This window comes from Camponotus floridanus, unplaced genomic scaffold (genome assembly GCF_003227725.1).
Source record: "Camponotus floridanus strain SB8 unplaced genomic scaffold, Cflo_v7.5 scaffold7, whole genome shotgun sequence".
Lineage (NCBI taxonomy): Eukaryota > Metazoa > Arthropoda > Insecta > Hymenoptera > Formicidae > Camponotus > Camponotus floridanus.
This window is the reverse complement of record NW_020229838.1, coordinates 3,149,005-3,169,921: the sequence shown is the minus strand read 5'-3', so window position 1 is coordinate 3,169,921 and position 20,917 is coordinate 3,149,005. Positions and strand designations below refer to the sequence as shown.

The following is a 20,917-nucleotide window of genomic DNA, read 5'->3' as shown; positions in this document are numbered from 1 at the left end:
ATTTTTGGCAGCAAAAGTAATTTCAGCAAAATTACGTGGTCATTCCACACCCGGTTTCCCTCTCTCGTTCTCGTTTTCCGTTCTGTTTTGCTCTGTGCTCTTTTTATCAGCTGGATCGATCTGAGAATGACGGATCGATCGTTTCTTAGCGAGGCTGTGACAGAAATGGAAAGAAAGAGACGGAGAGAGAAAGAAATGTCCGCTAGCGTTTTTCCTCTAGGAACAAGGAAGAAGAGGGACCGCCGTTCTCTCTCTGCTCGTGTGTCTATTTTAACAAGTCCGACGTGCGTCGATAGAACGTTTGCAGCCAGAGCGGGATATCGTGTAAACGGTGCTTCATGGCATTCGCTAACATGGACCAGAAAAAGAAGAAGGTTACGCTGTGCGCAAAGTTACGATGTCTGATTCATGTCGGTAGTTTCGGACTTGATCGAATCACTCGTTACTGCAAAATGTTATCCGCTCAAAGTGTTTTCAGGCTTGAAACATGGAATAGTTTTAGAATTTGTCTTACATGTGTTTCTATTTAATTGACGTGTCTTTAGACTGGTGTGTATTTTTGAAGAAAGAAGGAGGGAAAGAAATAATATAAGCTGTTCCAAAGTCATGAAATATTCTTTTAATAACAGATTTTTGGAATTTAGAATGGATTTTTTTTTCTTTACAGGAATGTCAAGAGAAATTATTATATCATTATTATATTATTGTTCACTGTAATTTTTAGCACATTATATAATTTGTTATTAAATTTCAAATCTAAATTTTATTAAAGTAAATTCCACTTAGAATTATCTGAAGAATGTAATTTGGTTTTTCGAAGTCTATCGAGGCTTTGTGTGAGAAGCTATATTTTCATTCATAATTCTAATCGATTCTAATTGTAATCGATTTTCACTAAAGAAAAATCGATTACAAATTACATTAAAGACTGTATCATAAAAGAGACATGCGGTGTAATTTAGGAATAATTTATAAAAACATATTTGATGGATCAATAAAAGAAATATCACTATTTGTCATGTTATAATACATGATGGTAGTTAAAGTCGAAAGAGATTTCTCAGAGGATTTTCTTGACGAATCCAAGCAAATGAAAAAGAAGGTGAAAGAGGGAGAAGATTGAAAAGAAAGAATTATCATCCCGAAATCCCGCGGTTTCATAAAACAGAAGAGACGCAGATTTTTATCACATTCTTGGCTTCAGGATGGCTTCGTGCCAACTCGCTGTCTGGTCCCCATAACACTGTCTGGTTTATACAATATTATGCAATGACACATTTTTAACTGACATCATACGCGAATCCCATATTGTTCGAATAAACAAGAAGAATAAAAACAAGACGGTTTTGTGAGATGAACGAAATATAAAAGGATATTGGGAGAATAATGCACGACATCTCTTTTCGAAAGCTATCAAGTGTTATTGTATTATCGTCAAGCTCAGATTTTAATAAGTCTAACAAGACTAATGAAAATTTTCCAACACACATTTCACGTTATTTCCCCATATTTTTCTATATTTTTAATATCTTACGTTTTCTTGATTGCAATTGATCGCATGGCGAAAGTGGCTATTAAACAAAGTAAAGATTATATATTTGATTTGAGGATCGCGCGACTCTCGTGGAGAGTTATTTTCTACGATTGCTGCGTTCACGTGACTGCCTTTCCATCGTGCTTCACGATCGTAATCGTCATCATGATCCCAGGATTATTTTTTAAATAATTACTGACATGTCGACCTCTTTCCAAGTGAGTTATGAGAAATAATCGTATATTAAATCGCGCCGACAATCCTTCCAAGGAAATTAAATGTTTCGTTGAATAATAAAAGTTTGCTCGTCATATACTCGTGTCAATATATGAACATTCTAATGTATTCGTCTTGCCACCGGGTATTACACACCGATCGATAATGTATATTTCGTTTCACGGTAAATGTGGTATATTCGTGCTTGTAACGTAAGAGGTCGGAGGAATATCGCGGTTACACAAAGTAGGTACCGGGCGCATAATGTTCCGTATATATTCATTTTCCATCTCTTTGCCGAAGACGTCCTCTCGCGCGTTTTCACAGATGTTGGCGGATCGTAGCCGCGCTCGAAGGATTACCCTTTAGAGATCGTTATTCTCAGTTTCCACTTGTCCATCTTGCTCGATAATTACGCTTGTCCCGAGGCATTAAACTAACTAAGTTAAATTAGCATTATTTCAATTCTCTGGCGTAACGCGTAAAAATGGCGCGCGCGGAAGGGAAAGCACTTAAGAGGATCTTGATAGCGCGGTCGCGTATCGCGGTTAATCAAACAAATTAAATAAAGTCGTCAAGATTCGCATAAAGACATTAGTCCGTTTCCGAGAAATATTTTTGAGCGAAATAAACAATGAAGGATGTGCTTCGACTCTTCCCTTTGACAACTCTAGCAGTCTTCATATAGACTCAGCAGTGGCAATTTAACTTCGGCCAGCCAATCCACTGAGCATACAAAGCACATTGAAATAGACGAAAATGACGGGTGAATTCTTAGGGAAAATTTAATAGACTCCTCGTTCATTTGTAATTTCAATTTATAACTTTGCAGAGTACATTGCCGGGACGAAATTAAAATCTTATCGAAATTGGTCCATCGAAACGTTCCTTGTTATCGATTTCTGCCGCACGAATGGAATCTGCCAATCCGTTTGTGCAGAATCAAGTATAGATTTCCCGACGATGCGAGCTCAGAGGATCTCAGAGAACCCGCATTCCTTGTTCCTGCCTTATTCGTTCTGTCACTTAAATGACGATATAAGCGTCAGTTTGCACGACCTAACCGCCGGTATTGATCCGGAATACCGAATTGAAACTGGACGAGACGACTGACATATCGATTCTACGTGTCCTAGTTTTGTAAAGTCAGCCATAAAGAAGGATACACCGTACTCCTTTTGACCTGCCTTTATCTCGCTTGGCCGTGCAATCTACTCCGGTTTCCGATCCGGGCGAAGGAGGAAGAAATTCTGCGTTAGAAAACAATCCAATCGAGAGGATCGAAGTTGGATCCGGTGATGCGACCAGACGACACGGCTCCGGAAAGTGTTCTCCGCCGACCACGGTGACCTTGGCACGCTTCTCCCAAGGTACACATCGACGTATCGCCGACTTCTTTGCGTCGACCCGATAACAACGCGAGATTTCCTCGGTATTTGTATCTCAATACAAACAATATTCCGTCAAATATACAATAATAATTATCTAAATATCATTCACGCGCGTATGCATTTATAATATCGCCGATTTCTTTGCGTCGACTCGATAACAACAACGCGAGATTTCCTCGGGATTTGCATCTCAATACAAATAATATTCCGTCAAATATACAATAATAATTATCTAAATACCATTCACGCGCGTATGCATTTATAATATCATTTCCTAGGTATATGGAGCACGCTATTGGAGCAATTAACGCATGAGAAGAAGCGAATGGTTGATTCTGAGTTGATTCGCGGCGAAGACTGTCAAGTATCTCGCGTTGAGATGGGAATATGTCATCCGTAAGAAATTCCGCCTTGAATCGCATTTCGCATTGGCAACTGGAAAGTTCCTCATAGCATGCGCATCTCGCGAATAGGATCTTTGCGGTTTGTAGTTCGCGAAATGGAATATCGCGTGGATAAATACGACGTAACGCGGTTTAAAGTACGGGGATCCGGCCGAGTGACGTGAATCGACGCGCGAGTTATTTGTCGGGCCGCTCGCGAGTGTTTGTGGAACAAACTCACTCTCTCGCGTGTGCTCTCCGTGAAATACGCGGAGGAAACTGCTTCGAAAACGTCGGTCATTCGGGAAAAAATATATGGCAGACCTTGGCCCAGGGCGGCACAAGCCCGACACGATACCTTGACACGCAATCTCTTTCCATGCTATTAATATTTCAATCATTCCTAAGTGCGTTATATCGCGGAGAATAAAATCTTATCCGTCCATTAATCTCGATAGTGCGATTATTATGTTATTATCTGTATATATATATTTCGTGTCTCGAGAAAATAAGAGATGAGAGAAATGTATTATAGACATTTAATTCATTTACTCAATATCGAATTTGCAATTCTCTCTGCAAAATCGTCGCCGTCCAGCATCTTGGAAATTACATTTGCACAATTTCTCTTTAATATACTACCGATTTGATGGAGTCGCAAAGGATAAAAATAAATCTAGACAATTCAAAATTTAGAGTCGATTAACTTAGCCATGACGTTGCATTAATCGTACAATGGAATGAATATACGAGAGGCAACCGTGAATAAATAGTTGCACAACGCATATTCTAAAATGATCTGATTTTGCGAGGCACAAGGTGGTCAATGGTAACCCATAATTCCAGAATGTAAACGCTGTAAAGCTGTATTTAAATGCATTTAGCGAGAGAAATTTAATGTAAAGTTTCATTTGCGGTATTTCCATTTCGCTAGCGATTGCGAGACGATTCAAAGGGAAGAATTTACATCATCGGCTGAGATATTCCGAGCGAAAAGTCAATATGACAAGGATTCATGCTAACAACTTTTGCCAGCAATACGAGAGCAACGCGATTCAAGATACGAGAGCAATGTGTTTTTATTAAAAAATGGAGAGAGAAAAAGGGAGGGTAATTAAAACACGCTTGTACATACACGTACATTTTCGCGAAAGAAAGAAATATTACAAGATTGTTCGCTTCTTTTGAAAAGCGTGACAAAAAATAATCCGCGATATTCCCCCGAAATGAAATTTAGGTGCAATCTAAGAGCGAAAGAATGCACTTTAACGTGCATATTCCAACAATAAATAGATATTGCGCGAACATATCCTCGAGCGCGTTTACAGACACGAGCTTGTTCAAAATATAAAATGCCACGGTGGAAAACAAAGGGAGAAATCGCATTCTTGCATACAAATCGAAATTTATCTATTCGTTATGGATAGAAACGGTCCTCGTAAATATAACCCGCATTTTTTTCTAAGTTAACAATTTTGCGACGATCGGTGAAATATTGTACGAAAGAGGAACGTCCCACCGGATAGATTTTTCTTACCGGTTTTGGCGGAGACGGAGCGTCGTTCCTTTATCAAACGAAGGTGCCTGAGAGTCTAGCCAAGTGAACCTGCATGTCGGCCAAGTCCGGAATTCTATGCTTTTCTCGTTCATAGAATCCTCTTTCTCTATCTTTCAACCGCATTGGATTTTATACGCCGCAACCTCTCGCGGTATCGCTCTTTTCAAACTAATTAAATCCTTTCTAGTCTAAAATCACGTGCAGCTGTAGGTGTGTCGCACGTGGGTATGTATACTTCAGGATTGATATAAATGATATGGGAACATGGGAAATTTGTTCGTAACAAGTTTGTTATTCTCGAAATTTAATTATTCGAGGTAATATCTTGCGCAATAATTGTTGCAGAACGCGCGCATGCGGAATATTTAATATTCCATTAATGTAACGCTTAGGTTTTTACTCGAGCTTAATTGCAATTGCATTGTAATTGCAGAGTTTCGTGTAATAGTTTTTGAACGTTCTTAATTGTAAACGTTTTAATCTATCTCACGCTGAGATCTCGAAATCGCGCTTCGATTTACACCTTCTAAAAAGAAAATATGACATTTGATATACCCGGATGTACCGTTTTTTCCTTGTCAGACAAATGTAAATGTTACGAAGGATTGCTTAACGAAGCATCGTTAATCAAGCAGGGCGATTTAATGGGTCGAAATCTCAACGGACCTTGATGAATTCAGAATAAACGGTGGAATAAACATATTTCCCTCTTTTCTCCCTCCTTGAAACGTGAGAAAGTTTCCTATATTATATTTTACATTGACAATATATCAAAGGGAGACTAGTAAAGTCTCGGGACACTAATTAATACGAGACGTAAACATGAGAAATTTAAAATTCTAACGAAAAAAAGAGAAAATTACAAGCAAAATGTTTATTAAAAAGAAATAATGTGGAAGTTTCTGATATTAAAATTTCCGACATTCATATTTTAGTTATATAAATTTACGTTTTATTCGTATATGTGGCGTATCCTCGTACGTAATAATTTCACACAGCTGTAATGCAAATAATATCGCTCGATTAAAAACGCTTGAAACGCTTAAAAAAAATACATAATCGAGCCAACTGTTTTACAAATTTCATTACAAATACCGTTGCTAGTAAATTAATGACAAATATTCGATACCGAATCGGATTTATACGACGGGAAGGATTCATATTGGCGGGGCCCACGTGTATGCGTGCTGTTCAAGCTAATGAAAAAACACAGATACAACACGGATCGCTTGTTGCCTCGATAAATTACATAATGTGTAACAACATTTGGTATACAAAGAGTAACGCGTCGTCCGGACGCTATCAAGGGGGACGGTATAATTATATCTCGCAATTAATCGCGCGTCGCATACACGATATTAATCCTTCCACGTGCGTGTATGTTGCAATAATAACAGTTAACCCCCTGAGACATGAGATTGCAATGTGTTACAATGTTGCTGCGCGAAGTCACAGTCGTCCCGACGACATTTTTCACCTAAGTTGGACGAGAGCTGTCATCAATCGCGACTCACGGGGATCAGAATATTCGCGGACCCGGAATTTCGCGCGAAACATAAAAAAAGGAAGCCGCAAAGACGCGGGAGGAGGGGATTAATTCGCGGGAATGCCACGCGTAGAGAGAGCGACAAAAGGGAGAAGAACACGCGAGTGTCTTCGCATATCACCCCTCGAAAGGTCGATTCGCTCACGGAAGGTTATAGACCTTGCCGCTTCATTATTAACGCGATGTATATCGATTTTGTCTGCCTGCCTCCGTAAACTCGTTTCTATTCTCGCGGTTGCGGATACGGATGAGAGACGAGGCGACGAGGGAGGTGAAGGGGGGGAGGGGAAGGGAGATCGCGCGAGGACTTCCGTCGAAGGGCGATTCGAAAATTAATCATTCCCGTCATGCCGAACAAGAACAGAATACGTCGGGGAAGAGCTTTTATTTCCGCGAGGAGAGAAGTTCGTTCTCTCTCGACGAATGCGGCAGACTTTTATAGGTGAAATGGCAAATGTCGCGCGAGACGCGCTTCGTCGAGTCGAAAAAGTCGAGTCTGTTAAGTTCGCACAATTGGTTTTTGTCGCGAACAGCTGCGGGATCAATTCGATCGGTCTCTCTTAAATTTTTCATGCGATCCGATTTTGCGGGAAGATTATATTGTTCACGTTAACGTGTATAAATCTGTATATAAATCTGTGCGATGCCGTAGGCTTCCGCTAAAAATACGTCCCCGAGACGTATGGAAGCGGTTCTCGCGCGCACAAAATGTATTAATATATATTTTCCGTTATACCGCACACATTTGACTTTTACGAGGTAAACTACCGAGAGTTAAAACGGATGTTAGATTAGGTAAGAATTTTCTTTTTTCAAGGCCGCCGTTTAGATCGTTCATGTCATTTATTTCCCAAACTATGTGGCATGTTTGGTATTCCATCAATTTATCGCGATTTCGATTTTCTCGAAACTGAATTATATAGAATATCAGAATAAATAACATGTTACGCAATTAAAAAAAATAAAGCTTATGCATCGTGCAATCTCGCATGATTTATATCTCCCCTCCGTAAAATTGATATAAAAATTAAATAAATTATAAATAAATTACAATTACAAATTACAATTTTTATAAATAAATTACAACAATAACTTGAAAGAGTTTAGGAAAGAATCAGAAAGAAGCCTGATTTTTTTCAGCAAGATAGAGAAAGACACTTGAAGCTTACCCAACGACGTATCCATCTTAAAGTCGCTCTGGAGATAAACTCAAAAACCACTGATCTTTATATTTACTCTGCCGAGGATCGAGAATCCGGAGGAGATCGATGAAGATCTCTTCACTTGGAATTTAGCAAGCGTAGATCTCGCACACTCGGGCCTCAAGGAGATTACTCGATCGCGCGGCAAAATACTCGGATGTCCTTGAATACCCTGAATTACCTCGTGATGACGGTGTCATTCGCGGAGAGTGAACTGTTGAATCCGCGCGCGCGGATGAACGACAACGGAACGAGGGTCGTCGTCGTTTGGCCGGGAAGACCGACCACCCTGATGTATATCCTTCTCTTTGATGCCACGTGCTGATCGAGCGAGCGAGAGAGAGAGAGAGGAAACGGGCGCGAGCGACCACGTCGGCGCGTCGCGACGCCGTCCGTCGACGCGCGCAATCGGCGCTTCCGGGATGCCAAGCAAGAATCGTGGTCGTTCTTGAATCGCCGGCTCTCCTCGCAACCCTTTCGAAATGACAGCAATTAAAATAAACAATTAAAAGATTGCATTCCCTGAATTTTAAGTCTGAAGAAATACACATTTTTTCTGTTCACATACGAGGTGTTCCTGAATTCAATGCCAAAATCGATACGGCGGCTTTAGGACGTGAAAACAAATCGAAAATGTTAGTAAACATATGTTCGAATTCGAACAGGTTTTGGAATTATAAGGTAATAAAGTTGCTTTCTTAAGACAATACAAATTGAAATCAATGTTGTTTAGTGTTCTTCATTTTGTTTAAAGCTTTACAAAAGATGCTGAAAAATTCTTCCCTCGACTTCGATACACTTTCTAGCACGAATTAATAAATTGTTTCGAGCATTTTCGAAAATATTTTCGAGTTCTACGAATGACATTCGCAGCATTAAAAGTCGAATTCGAACATATGTTTTTATGTCCTAAAGCCACTGTATCAATTTTGACACTGAATTCAGGGACACCCTGTATATGGAATATATTCTTTGCCTTGATAATGATTATTATTTCGAGATATTATAATGTATCATGAATATTGCAGATAATAGTTTTTTCTTAATTGATCAGCGCCTCTGATTTATTCCGATCTCCATCTCTGGCGCAATTCTCAAGAAATCCAATAATTATTCATACGTGATATTCTACTCTCTGTAAAGGGTCAATCTACCGAGTTATTGGATTACCGCCTGGTATCAACACGCGTTTGGAAACGTGTCGAGGGTAAATCGACAGCGTGTAATCTGTTTCGACAGGTATAAGTGCGGTGCGTGATAGAATCGAGTGCAAATTCGACACGCTGCAAAATCCGGTTGCATCAGAAACGGTTTCGCTCCCCCTCCTCCCGATCTCATAACGTTTCGCCCACACTCTACCATCATCCCTATAAATCCACCCCTAAGCATTATGGCCCATTTTACGAGCCTGGTATCAGTATCTCGTAGATACCGATCACCTTTTCGAACAAAGTCGATGGCGGAACATCAATAATAAAATTCGCTATATTCCTTCAAAAGAGATAAAATTGTGTATTGTATAAATAAATAAAAGAATATTTCCCCAGAATTTATCGCAATTTATCGCATGTCGACATTTTAAGTTTTATTTGAGCTGACAAGCACAACTATTGATATATATTTCATGATCTGCAGCCATGAAGTATATTTTTTCAATTTAAAAAGCAGAATATATGATAAAAGATTTCGTGTATTGACAAAATTAAAATAAATTTTTATAATCGATAGACTTATAAATTTATAATAAATTTAGGGAGGTTAAATTTATATATTATTTTTATTTATATTATTCATTTTATTTATATTATTCTTTGAAAATGTGTCATACACAGAATAAATTTGAAATGATAGCTTTATAAACAGTTTTGTCTGCATCGATCAATTTTCGATGATACAACTGTGAATGATATCAAAGCAAACGTATTTTTTAATCAGGCTCTCTTTCTCTCGTATTATTTAATGAAAAATATTAAATACTCTATTTAATCATGAATAGTTTTTAACAATTGTGTATCTCTCTTTTAAAAATGTGATCTTCATTATACAAAGCAAAAAAACTTTATATGTTTCAGGATAGCAGCAGTGAGGAAAAGAGAAGTCAGAGAACTCATCAAGTCAATTATATTGAATAGAGAAAACTGAACAATGAACGTCTCATTACCTTTGCGCTACACAAAAGATATCTCCAATCGTCTTACGATGAAACAAAGACTGTTTTATGAAAAGAATGGATATTTAGTATTTCCTGGCCTTATACCACAAGATGTGATCGATGAATGCCACAAAAGGTATCACAAGATCTCTTTCTAAATTCCCTTCAAAAACTTATTGTTGGAAATTAAATTTATATAGAGAATTTATATATGGAAAAAATTTATTATATATATATATATATATATATATATATATATATATATATGTATATATGTCTATGTGTGATGAATTATAATCAAAGATAGTTTATATTTGTAATTATTATATAGTGGCATTTCAAAGATAACCCGTTTATAATAATATTGAGATATCAATCATCTGTGTATCTTACGAGTTGGTTTTCGGGAAAAAATCCTTTATTTACGTATAGTATATAATGAAAGATTTTCCTTATATACAGGGTAATCTCTTCCCCCAAAAAAGCTCTAATAGCTTACCTCGAGAGCTTTTCAAAACTATAATAAAGTATTTTTTCATCGAATACTTTTCGAGTTATGAGGCTTGAAATAATCTCTTAATTTTACGTAAACCATAAAATATCTAGTAAAATATTCATTTTTCGATTATCTTATCTTAATACTTTTATGTACAAAATAACGAGAAGAATCAATTGATGTAAAGAAAACACACAATTATTTCGAAGAAAAAATATGTAATTTGCAATTAATAATTACATATTTTTTTCTAGATATTTTATGGTTTATGTAAAATTAAGAGATTATTTCAAGCCTCGAAAAATACTCGAAAAATACTTGATGAAAAAATACTTTATTATAGTTTTGAAAAGTTCTCGAGGTAAGCTACAAAAGCTTTTTTGGGGGAGATTGCTCTCACACTCTGTATATTGAAACATACATACATATATATATACTAGAAATTAAATCTATACATATATGTATGTGTGTGTGTGTTATTTTTTTTCTTTGATCGTTCTAGCTTTTAATAAATGCCTAAAATATTTATTCAACATGGGTAGATATGTAGATGTTAAAAAAGCTTTCAAAGCGAAAATATATTTATAATTGCTACGAAAACATTAATTGAAAATAATTCTTGTGGATGATTCAACGACTACGTCGAATATATAGCTTGATAATCCAATGTTACTGTAACATTCTCGATGTTTTGGTAAATTTGCTGACGATATATTAACGCTCACGCAAATACCGCAAACAGACTATGATATCACAGATGACTGATATCTGAATATTCAAATGGGTAATCTCGGAAATGCCGACATAGGAATTGCAAATATGAGCTTTCTTTGATATCAATCACGTCATCAACATAACATCAACTCGAAGCGCGATATATTAGTTTATCGAAAAAGAATCATAAGATTCACTTTAAAGACATATGTCAGAAAATGTGTCTCTTGCTGAATTTCTGTCTCTATTTCTTATTCTTTTCAGATTTGATGATATTATCGAAAACAAAGTTTCACGAGACGGAATTTTAGTGATGTATGATGTGAAGGATAGGAAATCGGTAAATAAGATACAGTATATAAATCAGGACCCGATATTCCGTCATTATATCGAGCACAAGAATATCCTCGATGTAGCCGAATGCTTTACGGGACCGAACATTTTAGCGATACACAATATGCTCATCGCGAAGCCGCCCGACATTGGATTCGGTAGTTCCAGGTGATCGTATGAAAATCCTTGAAGTTAATATTAACAGCATACTTCTCATATATATATATATATATATATATATATATATATATATATATAGCTGATAAAATAAATAATGCGCTTCTGCAGACATCCGCCGCATCAAGATCTGTATTACATGCCGATACGTCCAGCTGATCGTATAGTGGCCGCGTGGACAGCCATGGAACCGTGCGATAGAGAAAACGGATGTCTTTACGTAGCACCTGCATCACACAGGGCGGATCGCCTGTACGAGCATAGTTATCCTTTAAATTCGGATGGTACAATAAATAAATTTTACCACGGAATAGAAGTAAGATATCTTCTTTTATTCATTACCTTATATATTAACTTTACCGTTTTGTTAAATGATGATTTCTGTCCCTCTTTCTTGTTACGAAGGAGTTATCTTCAATCAAAGAATGGGTTAATCTCGAGATGCAAACCGGCGACACAGTGTTCTTCCATCCGTTGCTCATTCACGGATCTGGCATCAATAAATCCAAGAGGACGAGACGGGCCATTTCCTGTCACTATTCGTCAGCGGATTGTAATGTGCTCGATGTACGCAAATAAGTAACGCTCCATTCCGTTATTCCGTCCATTCCGACAAATTTTAACAACTAATGTATTTTTGTCCAATAGAACGATCCAATTCAAGATACCATCAGAAATGAGGTCTTGGAATATGCGATGAAAAAATATCCTGGTATAGAACTAACATATGCGGATATATGGCGCTTTAAATCTTCTCTTGTACGCGGCCTCCGATCTTCCTTTTAAACGTTTAGCGTTTAAATTATTATATTTTAAAACAGGGATAATAATCGGGAATAATAATAATGTTAATATAGTTTCGATATAAATAATATGGAAGGAAAGGGATTAACATAAGATTCATTTAGTAAACAATATACGGTATAATATTCAGGAAGAGAAAGATGGGTAAGTAACACTACAGAAGAAGAAGTAATGACAACGGCGGGGCTATCGCCGTTATTATTTAATGAATTAAAATTGCGGCGGTGTCGCTGAGAATTCAACGGCTGGGGAACGTAACAATGCTTCGCGAGGGGATCCTTATAAGTGTTTTCGTGTTGCACGCTTAAACTCGAAGTGCGACAGACGGCCAAGCAAATCTGAAAGCGATCCTGATTACGTATACGCAGCCTCCCTCCGTCTTTTTGCATTCTTGCAGACCCTAACTTTCGGCCTCTCATTTGTAAGATTTGCTGAAATAAATTTATATCTATTTTAGTTATAAGTTTAAACTTTTTAATATCGTGGACTTTTTGTCCTGAGCATTAAACCTATAGCTATAGTCTTTTATATTTTCATATACATAACTGTAAACTCTGAGAAGAAGATTATAAAATCGATAAGTATCTACCTTATCAGGATCCAGGCAACAAGAGACGCAATATTCATAAATAGTACAACATCCTAGAGAATTGCACGTTTCGCAGCTGTATCTCTTTCTTTTGACTATAGACGAAGTCTCTTTATTCTTTGGAGCCTGTTTCTGCTCCATTGTACAACATCCATTTGATAGAACTTCGTATCTTGAACATACTATGCCATGTTCATCTACTATCAAACCTTTTCCCTAATAAAACAACATATATTATAAGACAACATGTATATTGTTATACCAAGGTAAACAAAATAAATTAGATATTTGAGACAAGTGCTCACTTGAATCGAATTGCGACAGGGTTGAGTAGAAGCATTGTTCTCATTTAAATTATCATATCCATATTTAATCATATCCATATTTCCTGTATTGTCCGCTCGATCAGATATTTCCATTTGCCATGACAAAGGTTTACTGGGCACTCTTAGCTCTTCTGGAAGCATGTTATCGTCGGGCATCAGATCTTCATTATTATCATTCAGCATCATAAGATTCATATCATCAAGATTACTGTTTAAAATTAATGAATCTCTCTGTAAGAAGAACATGACACATCTTTCAATAATAAAATTTGTATGAAACAATATATTAACTGACTCATCAGCTGCTAATCCAGCTTCGGTTATATGAATATACTTACCTTTTCATTTCGAAATAACGAAAAGGCACAATACGTCAGTGATAGAGCAAAAATGAGTCCAAGAACGACACGTCGTCTGATTAATCTAATCAGACTCGCGCAGCTCCCAGGCATCCTTCCCGGTATCCTTTTGCTAAAGAGCTCCTCAAAACAGCTTGGAATTCTCCACACATGTAATCGCCGCACATAATACTTGCGTGATCATCGTATCGTAAAAAATGCGGCGGAAAAGAATCGACGACCGGAAAGAAAACATCGAAATGCAATCTCAAATTTGCAGATTCGGCGTTGAAGAGAAATACAAGTAGAAAGAGAGGTTACGTTGTTATTATCCTGGCTATCACGAGCATTATTTCGTTGAGCAGTTGCTATCGACGTTTCATTATTTCAATAAGAAACGCATGAAAACGGCTTCAATTGCCGTAAAATTTAACGTGTTTTGTTAATCGTACGAAGAGAAATCGAGCAAACAACAAGATACAGATCAGTTTCCTCTTGTTTACACTTTCTGCACTCGTGTCAGATGTCAGATGTCAGATCAATGATACCAGAATGCCTACGCTAGCGACACGCAACCGTGAATGGAGGGGGTAGCGATCATATGAGCGATTCATATGTCCGTTACCCCCTCCATTCATGGTTGCGTGTTGTTAGAGTGGCCATTCTGGCGTCACTGTGTCAGGTTCCATGCTTTCTTCCCTTCTCTAATGTATACATATGTATATTTGTCTCGTTTCCAGCGCAGAAAGTTCTAAAGAGTGTAATCTTATGACAGTTTATTTTTGCTCTTTCACGTGTTATCGTAAAATCTTGTTATGTATGTTTCATTTATAATTACATTTTATTATATATTTTTATATTTAAAATAAAGTAAAATACTAATGATGTATAAATACAGTAAATAACAAATTTACCGACATCAAGATTGCTATAAGCAGTTCATATAATTGTGAAGCAGATGTCATTACAGATATTACAGGTAAAAAAAACCTTTGCTCGCGAATAAATGCAATAATAAAATATTTTAATGTTTGTTGTATCGTCATAAATCGATACAACGAGCATTAAATATTTTATTATTGCATTTACTCAATACAACGATATTGGAATCGATACAATGATATTGGATGTATCGTTATGCTTGCGATATAATAGCGGATGAATATAATTATTATTTACACAATGTCATTGATGTAATCACAGTAAGTCATAGAAACTATTCTGCATTATATTAAAAAAATACAAATTTAAATTCAATGATGCCCATAATAGATGAATATCAATCATTTTTAAAAACTGATGTTTTCAATGATTTAAAATACATTTAAACATGAATGTCTTTTTTTAATAACTTTGTTTATAATAAGTTAATGAATAAAATATTATTTATATTTTATTATTTATATATTTATATATATATATATTTATTTTTGATATTCATCTATCATGGGTATCATTGAATTTAAATTTGTATTTTTTTAATATAATGCAGAATAGTTTTTATATATATATTTATTATTAATATTATTAATATTATTAATATTATTAATATTATTTATATTTATGTGCAGAGCATAAAGAGAAGTATTTCGATATAAATGAATATGCACATATAAATTTCTCAATCTTCAAGTTTTTTGTCAGACTATTTATTGATTTAAGGTTCCTGAGTAGTCATCGCAACCATATTAAAATCGTGACGTCAGAAGCGAGAAATAACACGCTGAAAATTCTTACGTGCCATTTTTAAATAAAAAGATATTTTGTAAAAATAACACTACAAATCGCTTTAGCACACTTGTAAAATATTTCGAAAACTAAATTTTTTCCTTGACAGTTAATAAACTGCCTTAAAATGAGTATCAAAGTAAGCGGGAAAACGCATGGTTTGACAACTGTTGAAGAGAGTAGAAAATGTTTTTTTACACTATATATTTTTTGCTAAACTTAGTTTCGGAATATTTTTTGGGTTTCACAAATACGTTACACGTCACAGCTAGGATAAAGTGAATAATAATGAAATGGCACGCAAGAATTCTTAGTCGTGTCATTTAAGTGTCAAAATGTCGTGTCAAAATGTCACTTTTGACGTCTTATAGTTTGTCGTTTTGCAATGTGAGGCGCTGCATGGAAAATGATAAACAATCAAACACACATACATCGATTATTTTTTTAAGATTATTGTTTTGTTTCATGGCTGAATATCTCCTTTCTTCCTGCGTAAATATATATAAGATTATAACGAAAACAGAAAAGAATTGACGAAACTTTAAAAATCACTTTTTAATATGGTTTTCGGGCTGACTCAGTGGTTAATATCGTTTGTAATATTTTTAATCGTGTTGACAATTATTACCTGGTCCACAGTGCATCTGAGCAAGAAAGATCATAACTCGACAGATATTAGCCTCAGATTTTTTGATGCAGACGATCACTCGAGTCAAAGGGAGAAGTATGTTTAAAAAAAGCTTTCCTTTCGTAAAGAGTCTTTAGTATTAAAGTATCTGTTATTTTTTTAATAAATCGCTTTCCTCCATAAATGTATGTAGCTCCACGTCGCGAGTGATAAAAAGTACCGATGGCCCGACATTATTCGTGGATGATCAAGACTCTAAAATACCAGATAGCGCGGAATTTTATAATTTTATAGTGAAAACTTTTTTCCCTAAGAATAGCACTGTTAATAATATAAGAGATAATGCAACAACGATATTTGCATCCTCTGCCATCGATAATGACACAACGTGGAGCAAAGATGACGCAATAACGATATTTATATCTTCTCTCGTCAGTAATGACACAACGTGGAGCGAAGATGCTGCAATAACAATATTTACATCTCCCATCAATAATGATACAACGTGGAGAAAAGAAGATACTACAATTACAATATATAACGCGTCTGATAAGTCTCTCTCATTATTAAATAATCATCAGAATATTAGCGAAAAATTATAAAATTGCAAGTGAAAATTTTGTTTTATTCACATGCATATATATTATATATATCAGCAATAATACATGCAATAATTTTCAAAAATAAATTCTTTCACAAATAATATAGCTGATATTAGCTGATGATAAGTATGGGGCAAAATTTTTCGATATGGATAGATGACAAGAATTCGATTTGTTGGAGTGAAATTTTTCGATTTTCTTTTGAACAAAAAAAAATGGAATGTCTCTAACATTTTCTGCTTGTACGAATATTTTTCGATACAAAAGCATTTTTCGATCAAAAACGCAATAGACAAAATTTTGATTCAAAATGAGTATCCTTTTTTGATTTTTTTTTTCATTCTCTTGCAATATTACTTGTTACAGGAATTTTTTAGAAAGAGGAATATTTTATTAGCTACTGTTACGTGTCGTTTAATTATGTTTTATTATTTTTGATGGTTCCAAGAATGTGAATTTATTGAAATAAATATAATATAAATTGGAAATCTATGTTTTAAAATTTCCTGAATAATAAAACTAATAAAACATCAATAATATAATATATATATTCAGTGTCAAAATTTACATAGTATTTAATATTTAATAGAATTCCCTAGTATACACATTTTTCAATCTTTTAAAAAGAAATAATAATAAAAATTTGGCAAGTTAATGTTCTGCAAATTAATAATTATTAATAGTTACAGTTGAATTAATAAATTAATAATCTACTAAAATTAATAATTTATTAAAAATCGCGATTTCTTTGAATAAATTGCTATTTTAATCAACCGTAAAAGATTGTACAAAAATATGTGATTTATGAGATTCAATTTTATAATTTTTTTTTATTAATACAATTTATGTATTCTATTAAAGATTGCATAGATTAGTATCATATATTTAATGTATCATATATATTTAGTTTGATGTTATATAAAATGAACATTGTTTCTCTCGATATTTTCGAATTTTGTAACTGTAATATATACACATATACACATATTAAGAGAGATTTTTCGGAGATATTTTCAACTTTTGTTTTATATTTTTCGAGAAGAACAAGATGGACATAATTCGAAATTCGAAATATTTGGGTATACTAGGAAAAGTAGGGGGAAAATTATTGCACTGAAATTTTATTTGTAATTATTTATTGAATTATTTATATAATAAGATATATACAAAACAACTACGAATAGTATATTTTCTTATATTTAAGATACATGTTTCAAATAATTTCACACATGTAAGAAGTTTTTTTACATTCTGAATCACTTAAGACTTTTATTTCTGGATGGTTTACCTTTTTCCTGAAATTTTTGGAACTCAAACGCGCACTGAAAGAGAATAATAGAATTCTAGAATAGTAGAATACTGTCTACGAGAATAATAGAATACTGTCTACAGGTCAGCAGATAGGCAAAAGTTTAAAATAGCCACAAAGATCAACCATTTAAGACTTTTATTTCTGGATGGTTTACCTTTTTCCTGAAATTTTTGGGACTCAAACGCGCACTGAAAGAGAATAATAGAATTCTAGAATAGTAGAATACTGTCTACGAGAATAATAGAATACTGTCTACAGGTCAGCAGATAGGCAAAAGTTTAAAATAGCCACAAAGATCAACCATTTAAGACTTTTATTTCTGGATGGTTTACCTTTTTCCTGAAATTTTTGGGACTCAAACGCGCACTGAAAGAGAATAATAGAATTCTAGAATAGTAGAATACTGTCTACGACAATAATAGAATACTGTCTACAGGTCAGCAGATAGGCAAAAGTTTAAAATAGCCACAAAGATCAACTATAAGTGTCATCAAACGTTTTTATGATCAAGAATTCTTGAGTCTTTAACTAAACAAAACATAAAAAGATTAATACCATTCATAAGATAAGAGAGATCTTTCGGAGATATTTTCAACTTTTGTTTTATATTTTTCGAGAAGGACAAGGTGGACATAATTCGAAATTCGAAATATTTGGGTATACTAGGAAAAGTAGGGGGAAAATTATTGCACTGAAATTTTATTTGTAATTATTTATTGAATTATTTATATAATAAGATATATACAAAACAACTACGAATAATATATTTTCTTATATTTAAGATACACGTTTCAAATAATCCCACACATGTAAGAAGTTTTTTTACATTCTGAACACTTAAGACTTTTATTTCGGGCGCCACTCAGGTATGCTTTTTTTTATGATCGAGAACCTTTTCTATGCGTGTCAAATTCACGAGTTTCTGTTGCAAAAGCGACCCATTGTGTATTGTGGCCATTGGAATCTTTGAGATTGAAATAATCTCATATGGTTCTCTTTTCCCGGAGCTAAGATATTTGATATACGAATGCGAGAAGAAAAAAAAATACACAAGGCGGAATTTGATTACAAGAGTTCAGTTACAAGTTTCGATGAAGTACCCGCACGTTATGAGTGTGCTATAAATCTGTCAAGGATATATGTGCATAGAAACATAGTCTAAACACGTCACGTAAATAAGAACGTTGGCATCGTCTTACTCCATTTAACATTTTACTCCGTTTACACAATCGCGCGCCTTGCGCAAATGTCGATTTTGATTGGTCCATAAATTAATAAACAATTGTAAATTTGTCCAAATGTGGCTATTAAGGCTCCTGAATAATCATTTGAATATTTCGCGAAACTCTGAGTTGATGGTGGCGACAAAAAAACTACGCGGTAATAAGATTTATCATATAAATGAAGTGTGTTATTAATTGATAAGAAATCAATCGTTGTAACACACATTTACACAGAGACTCATCTATCATCCGTTATTGACGTCATTGAAGAAATATTTGTAGAAATTACTCTATTATTATTATAAAATAAAATAAAATCAGCTGTACATAAAAATCACATCACCTGACATGAAAAAATCAATAACAAATGACCACCATATATCACAATTTTCCATGCAGCGCCTCACACTGCAAAACGACAAACTATAAGACGTTAAAAGTGACATTTTGACAGCCTAAATGACACAGCTAAGAATTCTTGCGTGCCATTTCATTATTATCCATTTTATACTAGTGCTGTGACGTGTAACGTGTTTGTGAAACCCATAAAATGTTCCGAAAACTAAGTTTAGCAAGAAATATATAGTATTAAAAAACATTATCCACTCTTTCCAACAGTTGTCAAACCACGCGTTTTCTCGCTTACTTTGATACTCGTTTTAAGGCAGTTTATTAACTGTCAAGGGAAAAACTTAGTTTTCGGAATATTTTACAAGTGTACTAAAGCGATCTGTAGTGTTATTTTTTTCAAAATATTTTTTTATTTAAAAATGGCACGCAAGAATTCTCAGCGTGTTATTTCTCGCTTCTGACGTTACGTTTTCAATATGGCTATAGTGACTAATCAGAAGCATTAATAATCACACATAAAACATAAGCATGTAAAATCTCCAAGAGGTCAATACTCGATCATGATTGGTTGATTTCTTTACATTTTACATGTCTATAGAATTTTATGTGTGATGGCCATAAGGACTACAGGTCTCGCGAATTATCATCCCCACGAACGATCGATAGTGCTCAATTCTCTGCATAACAATGGTCATATCAGAAGGAATTATAAAGAGTAAGTACTTAATTATGTGTAGATGCGATCAAATCAGCGTTTTTAAATCACATCATCTGCAGTGCTAATCGAATTTTCAATGTAATTTAACTTCATGTATGACGTCATTCCTGCGCATACGGAATGCGCTCAATGCGAGAAACGGAACGTGTCCACTTTCATCTTCATCATTGTTTTGCGATGTCGGCAAACGTGAGAGTCGTGAGACGAGACGCGCAGCGTGATAAAAACGAAACGGCAGCGAGCGACAAACCTCGTTGTCTTTTTAATTTATTACAACGTGAAGCACATAAAGACGGTAAACATCTGAAACCGGCGTTGTCATGGATCGTGGCGAGGAAATTGCCGGCATTGCCGGTCAACGGTTACGTCTGTCGGGGATGCCGCTGCGAATTATATAAGGTATCGGACATTCTCATATAAAGGTATGTGATCGCGTCTTTAATTCGACATACTGATTCGCTTAATTCGACGCTCAGTAATGAAGCAATCGCGCGCTTTCACAAGGAAACTCCACTATAAGGTTAAGAGAAGAGAAAAGAAGAAGAGAAGAGAAGTTGTAGTTTGCGTTCTATTTTTGTGGTCGCAATATTCTTTGC

The 20,917-nt window shown here is 35.0% G+C and overlaps 3 protein-coding genes and 1 pseudogene across 8 annotated transcripts in view; 2 read left to right on the top strand and 2 right to left on the bottom strand.

Moving 5' to 3' along the window:
• The window catches only part of LOC105248433, a 29,003-nt gene extending 20,496 nt beyond the window's left edge, over positions 1–8,507 (bottom strand). For 2 of the 4 annotated variants that reach the window (XM_011253216.3, XM_011253219.3), the window contains exon 1: positions 7,798–8,506. The gene's annotated coding sequence lies outside the window, so the exon portion shown is untranslated. Of the gene's footprint in view, positions 1–7,797 lie in introns of all 4 variants that reach the window. The other 2 variants (XM_025413777.1, XM_011253218.3) reach the window with 2 other exon arrangements.
• The window catches only part of LOC105248435 (phytanoyl-CoA dioxygenase, peroxisomal), a 38,783-nt gene extending 25,821 nt beyond the window's left edge, over positions 1–12,962 (top strand). For 2 of the 3 annotated variants that reach the window (XM_011253221.3, XM_011253220.3), the window contains exons 2-6: positions 9,903–10,118; positions 11,457–11,693; positions 11,814–12,018; positions 12,108–12,269; positions 12,351–12,962. In XM_011253221.3, coding sequence (XP_011251523.1) covers positions 9,976–10,118; positions 11,457–11,693; positions 11,814–12,018; positions 12,108–12,269; positions 12,351–12,488 — 885 coding nt within the window. In that variant the 5' untranslated portion in view covers positions 9,903–9,975 and the 3' untranslated portion in view covers positions 12,489–12,962. Of the gene's footprint in view, positions 1–2,908; positions 3,121–9,902; positions 10,119–11,456; positions 11,694–11,813; positions 12,019–12,107; positions 12,270–12,350 lie in introns of those variants that run through there. The other variant, XM_011253222.3, reaches the window with a different exon arrangement.
• Positions 12,551–14,297, bottom strand: LOC105248431 (UPF0454 protein C12orf49 homolog). Its single transcript, XM_011253211.2, has 4 exons — positions 13,760–14,297; positions 13,401–13,652; positions 13,096–13,311; positions 12,551–12,937 (listed from the first exon to the last, which is right to left on the bottom strand). The coding sequence occupies exons 1-4, from the start codon at positions 13,871–13,873 to the stop codon at positions 12,551–12,553; spliced, it is 969 nt and encodes a 322-aa protein (XP_011251513.1). The 5' UTR covers positions 13,874–14,297.
• A 1,750-nt stretch (positions 14,298–16,047) lies between these two features.
• LOC112639512 lies at positions 16,048–16,717 on the top strand (annotated as a pseudogene).
• The last annotated feature ends 4,200 nt before the right edge of the window (positions 16,718–20,917 follow it).

What these genes read in the sequence shown, in the direction of transcription:
- LOC105248431 (XM_011253211.2), bottom strand. Translation starts at nt 13,873, where the DNA reads ATGCCTGGGAGCTGCGCGAGTCTGATTAGATTAATCAGACGACGTGTC. An exon ending in CGTTATTTCGAAATGAAAAG is followed by an intron (nt 13,653 to 13,759) that starts GTAAGTATATTC and finishes TTCTTCTTACAG; the next exon opens with AGAGATTCATTAATTTTAAA. An exon ending in GTTGCCTGGATCCTGATAAG is followed by an intron (nt 12,938 to 13,095) that starts GTAGATACTTAT and finishes AATTTATTTCAG; the next exon opens with CAAATCTTACAAATGAGAGG.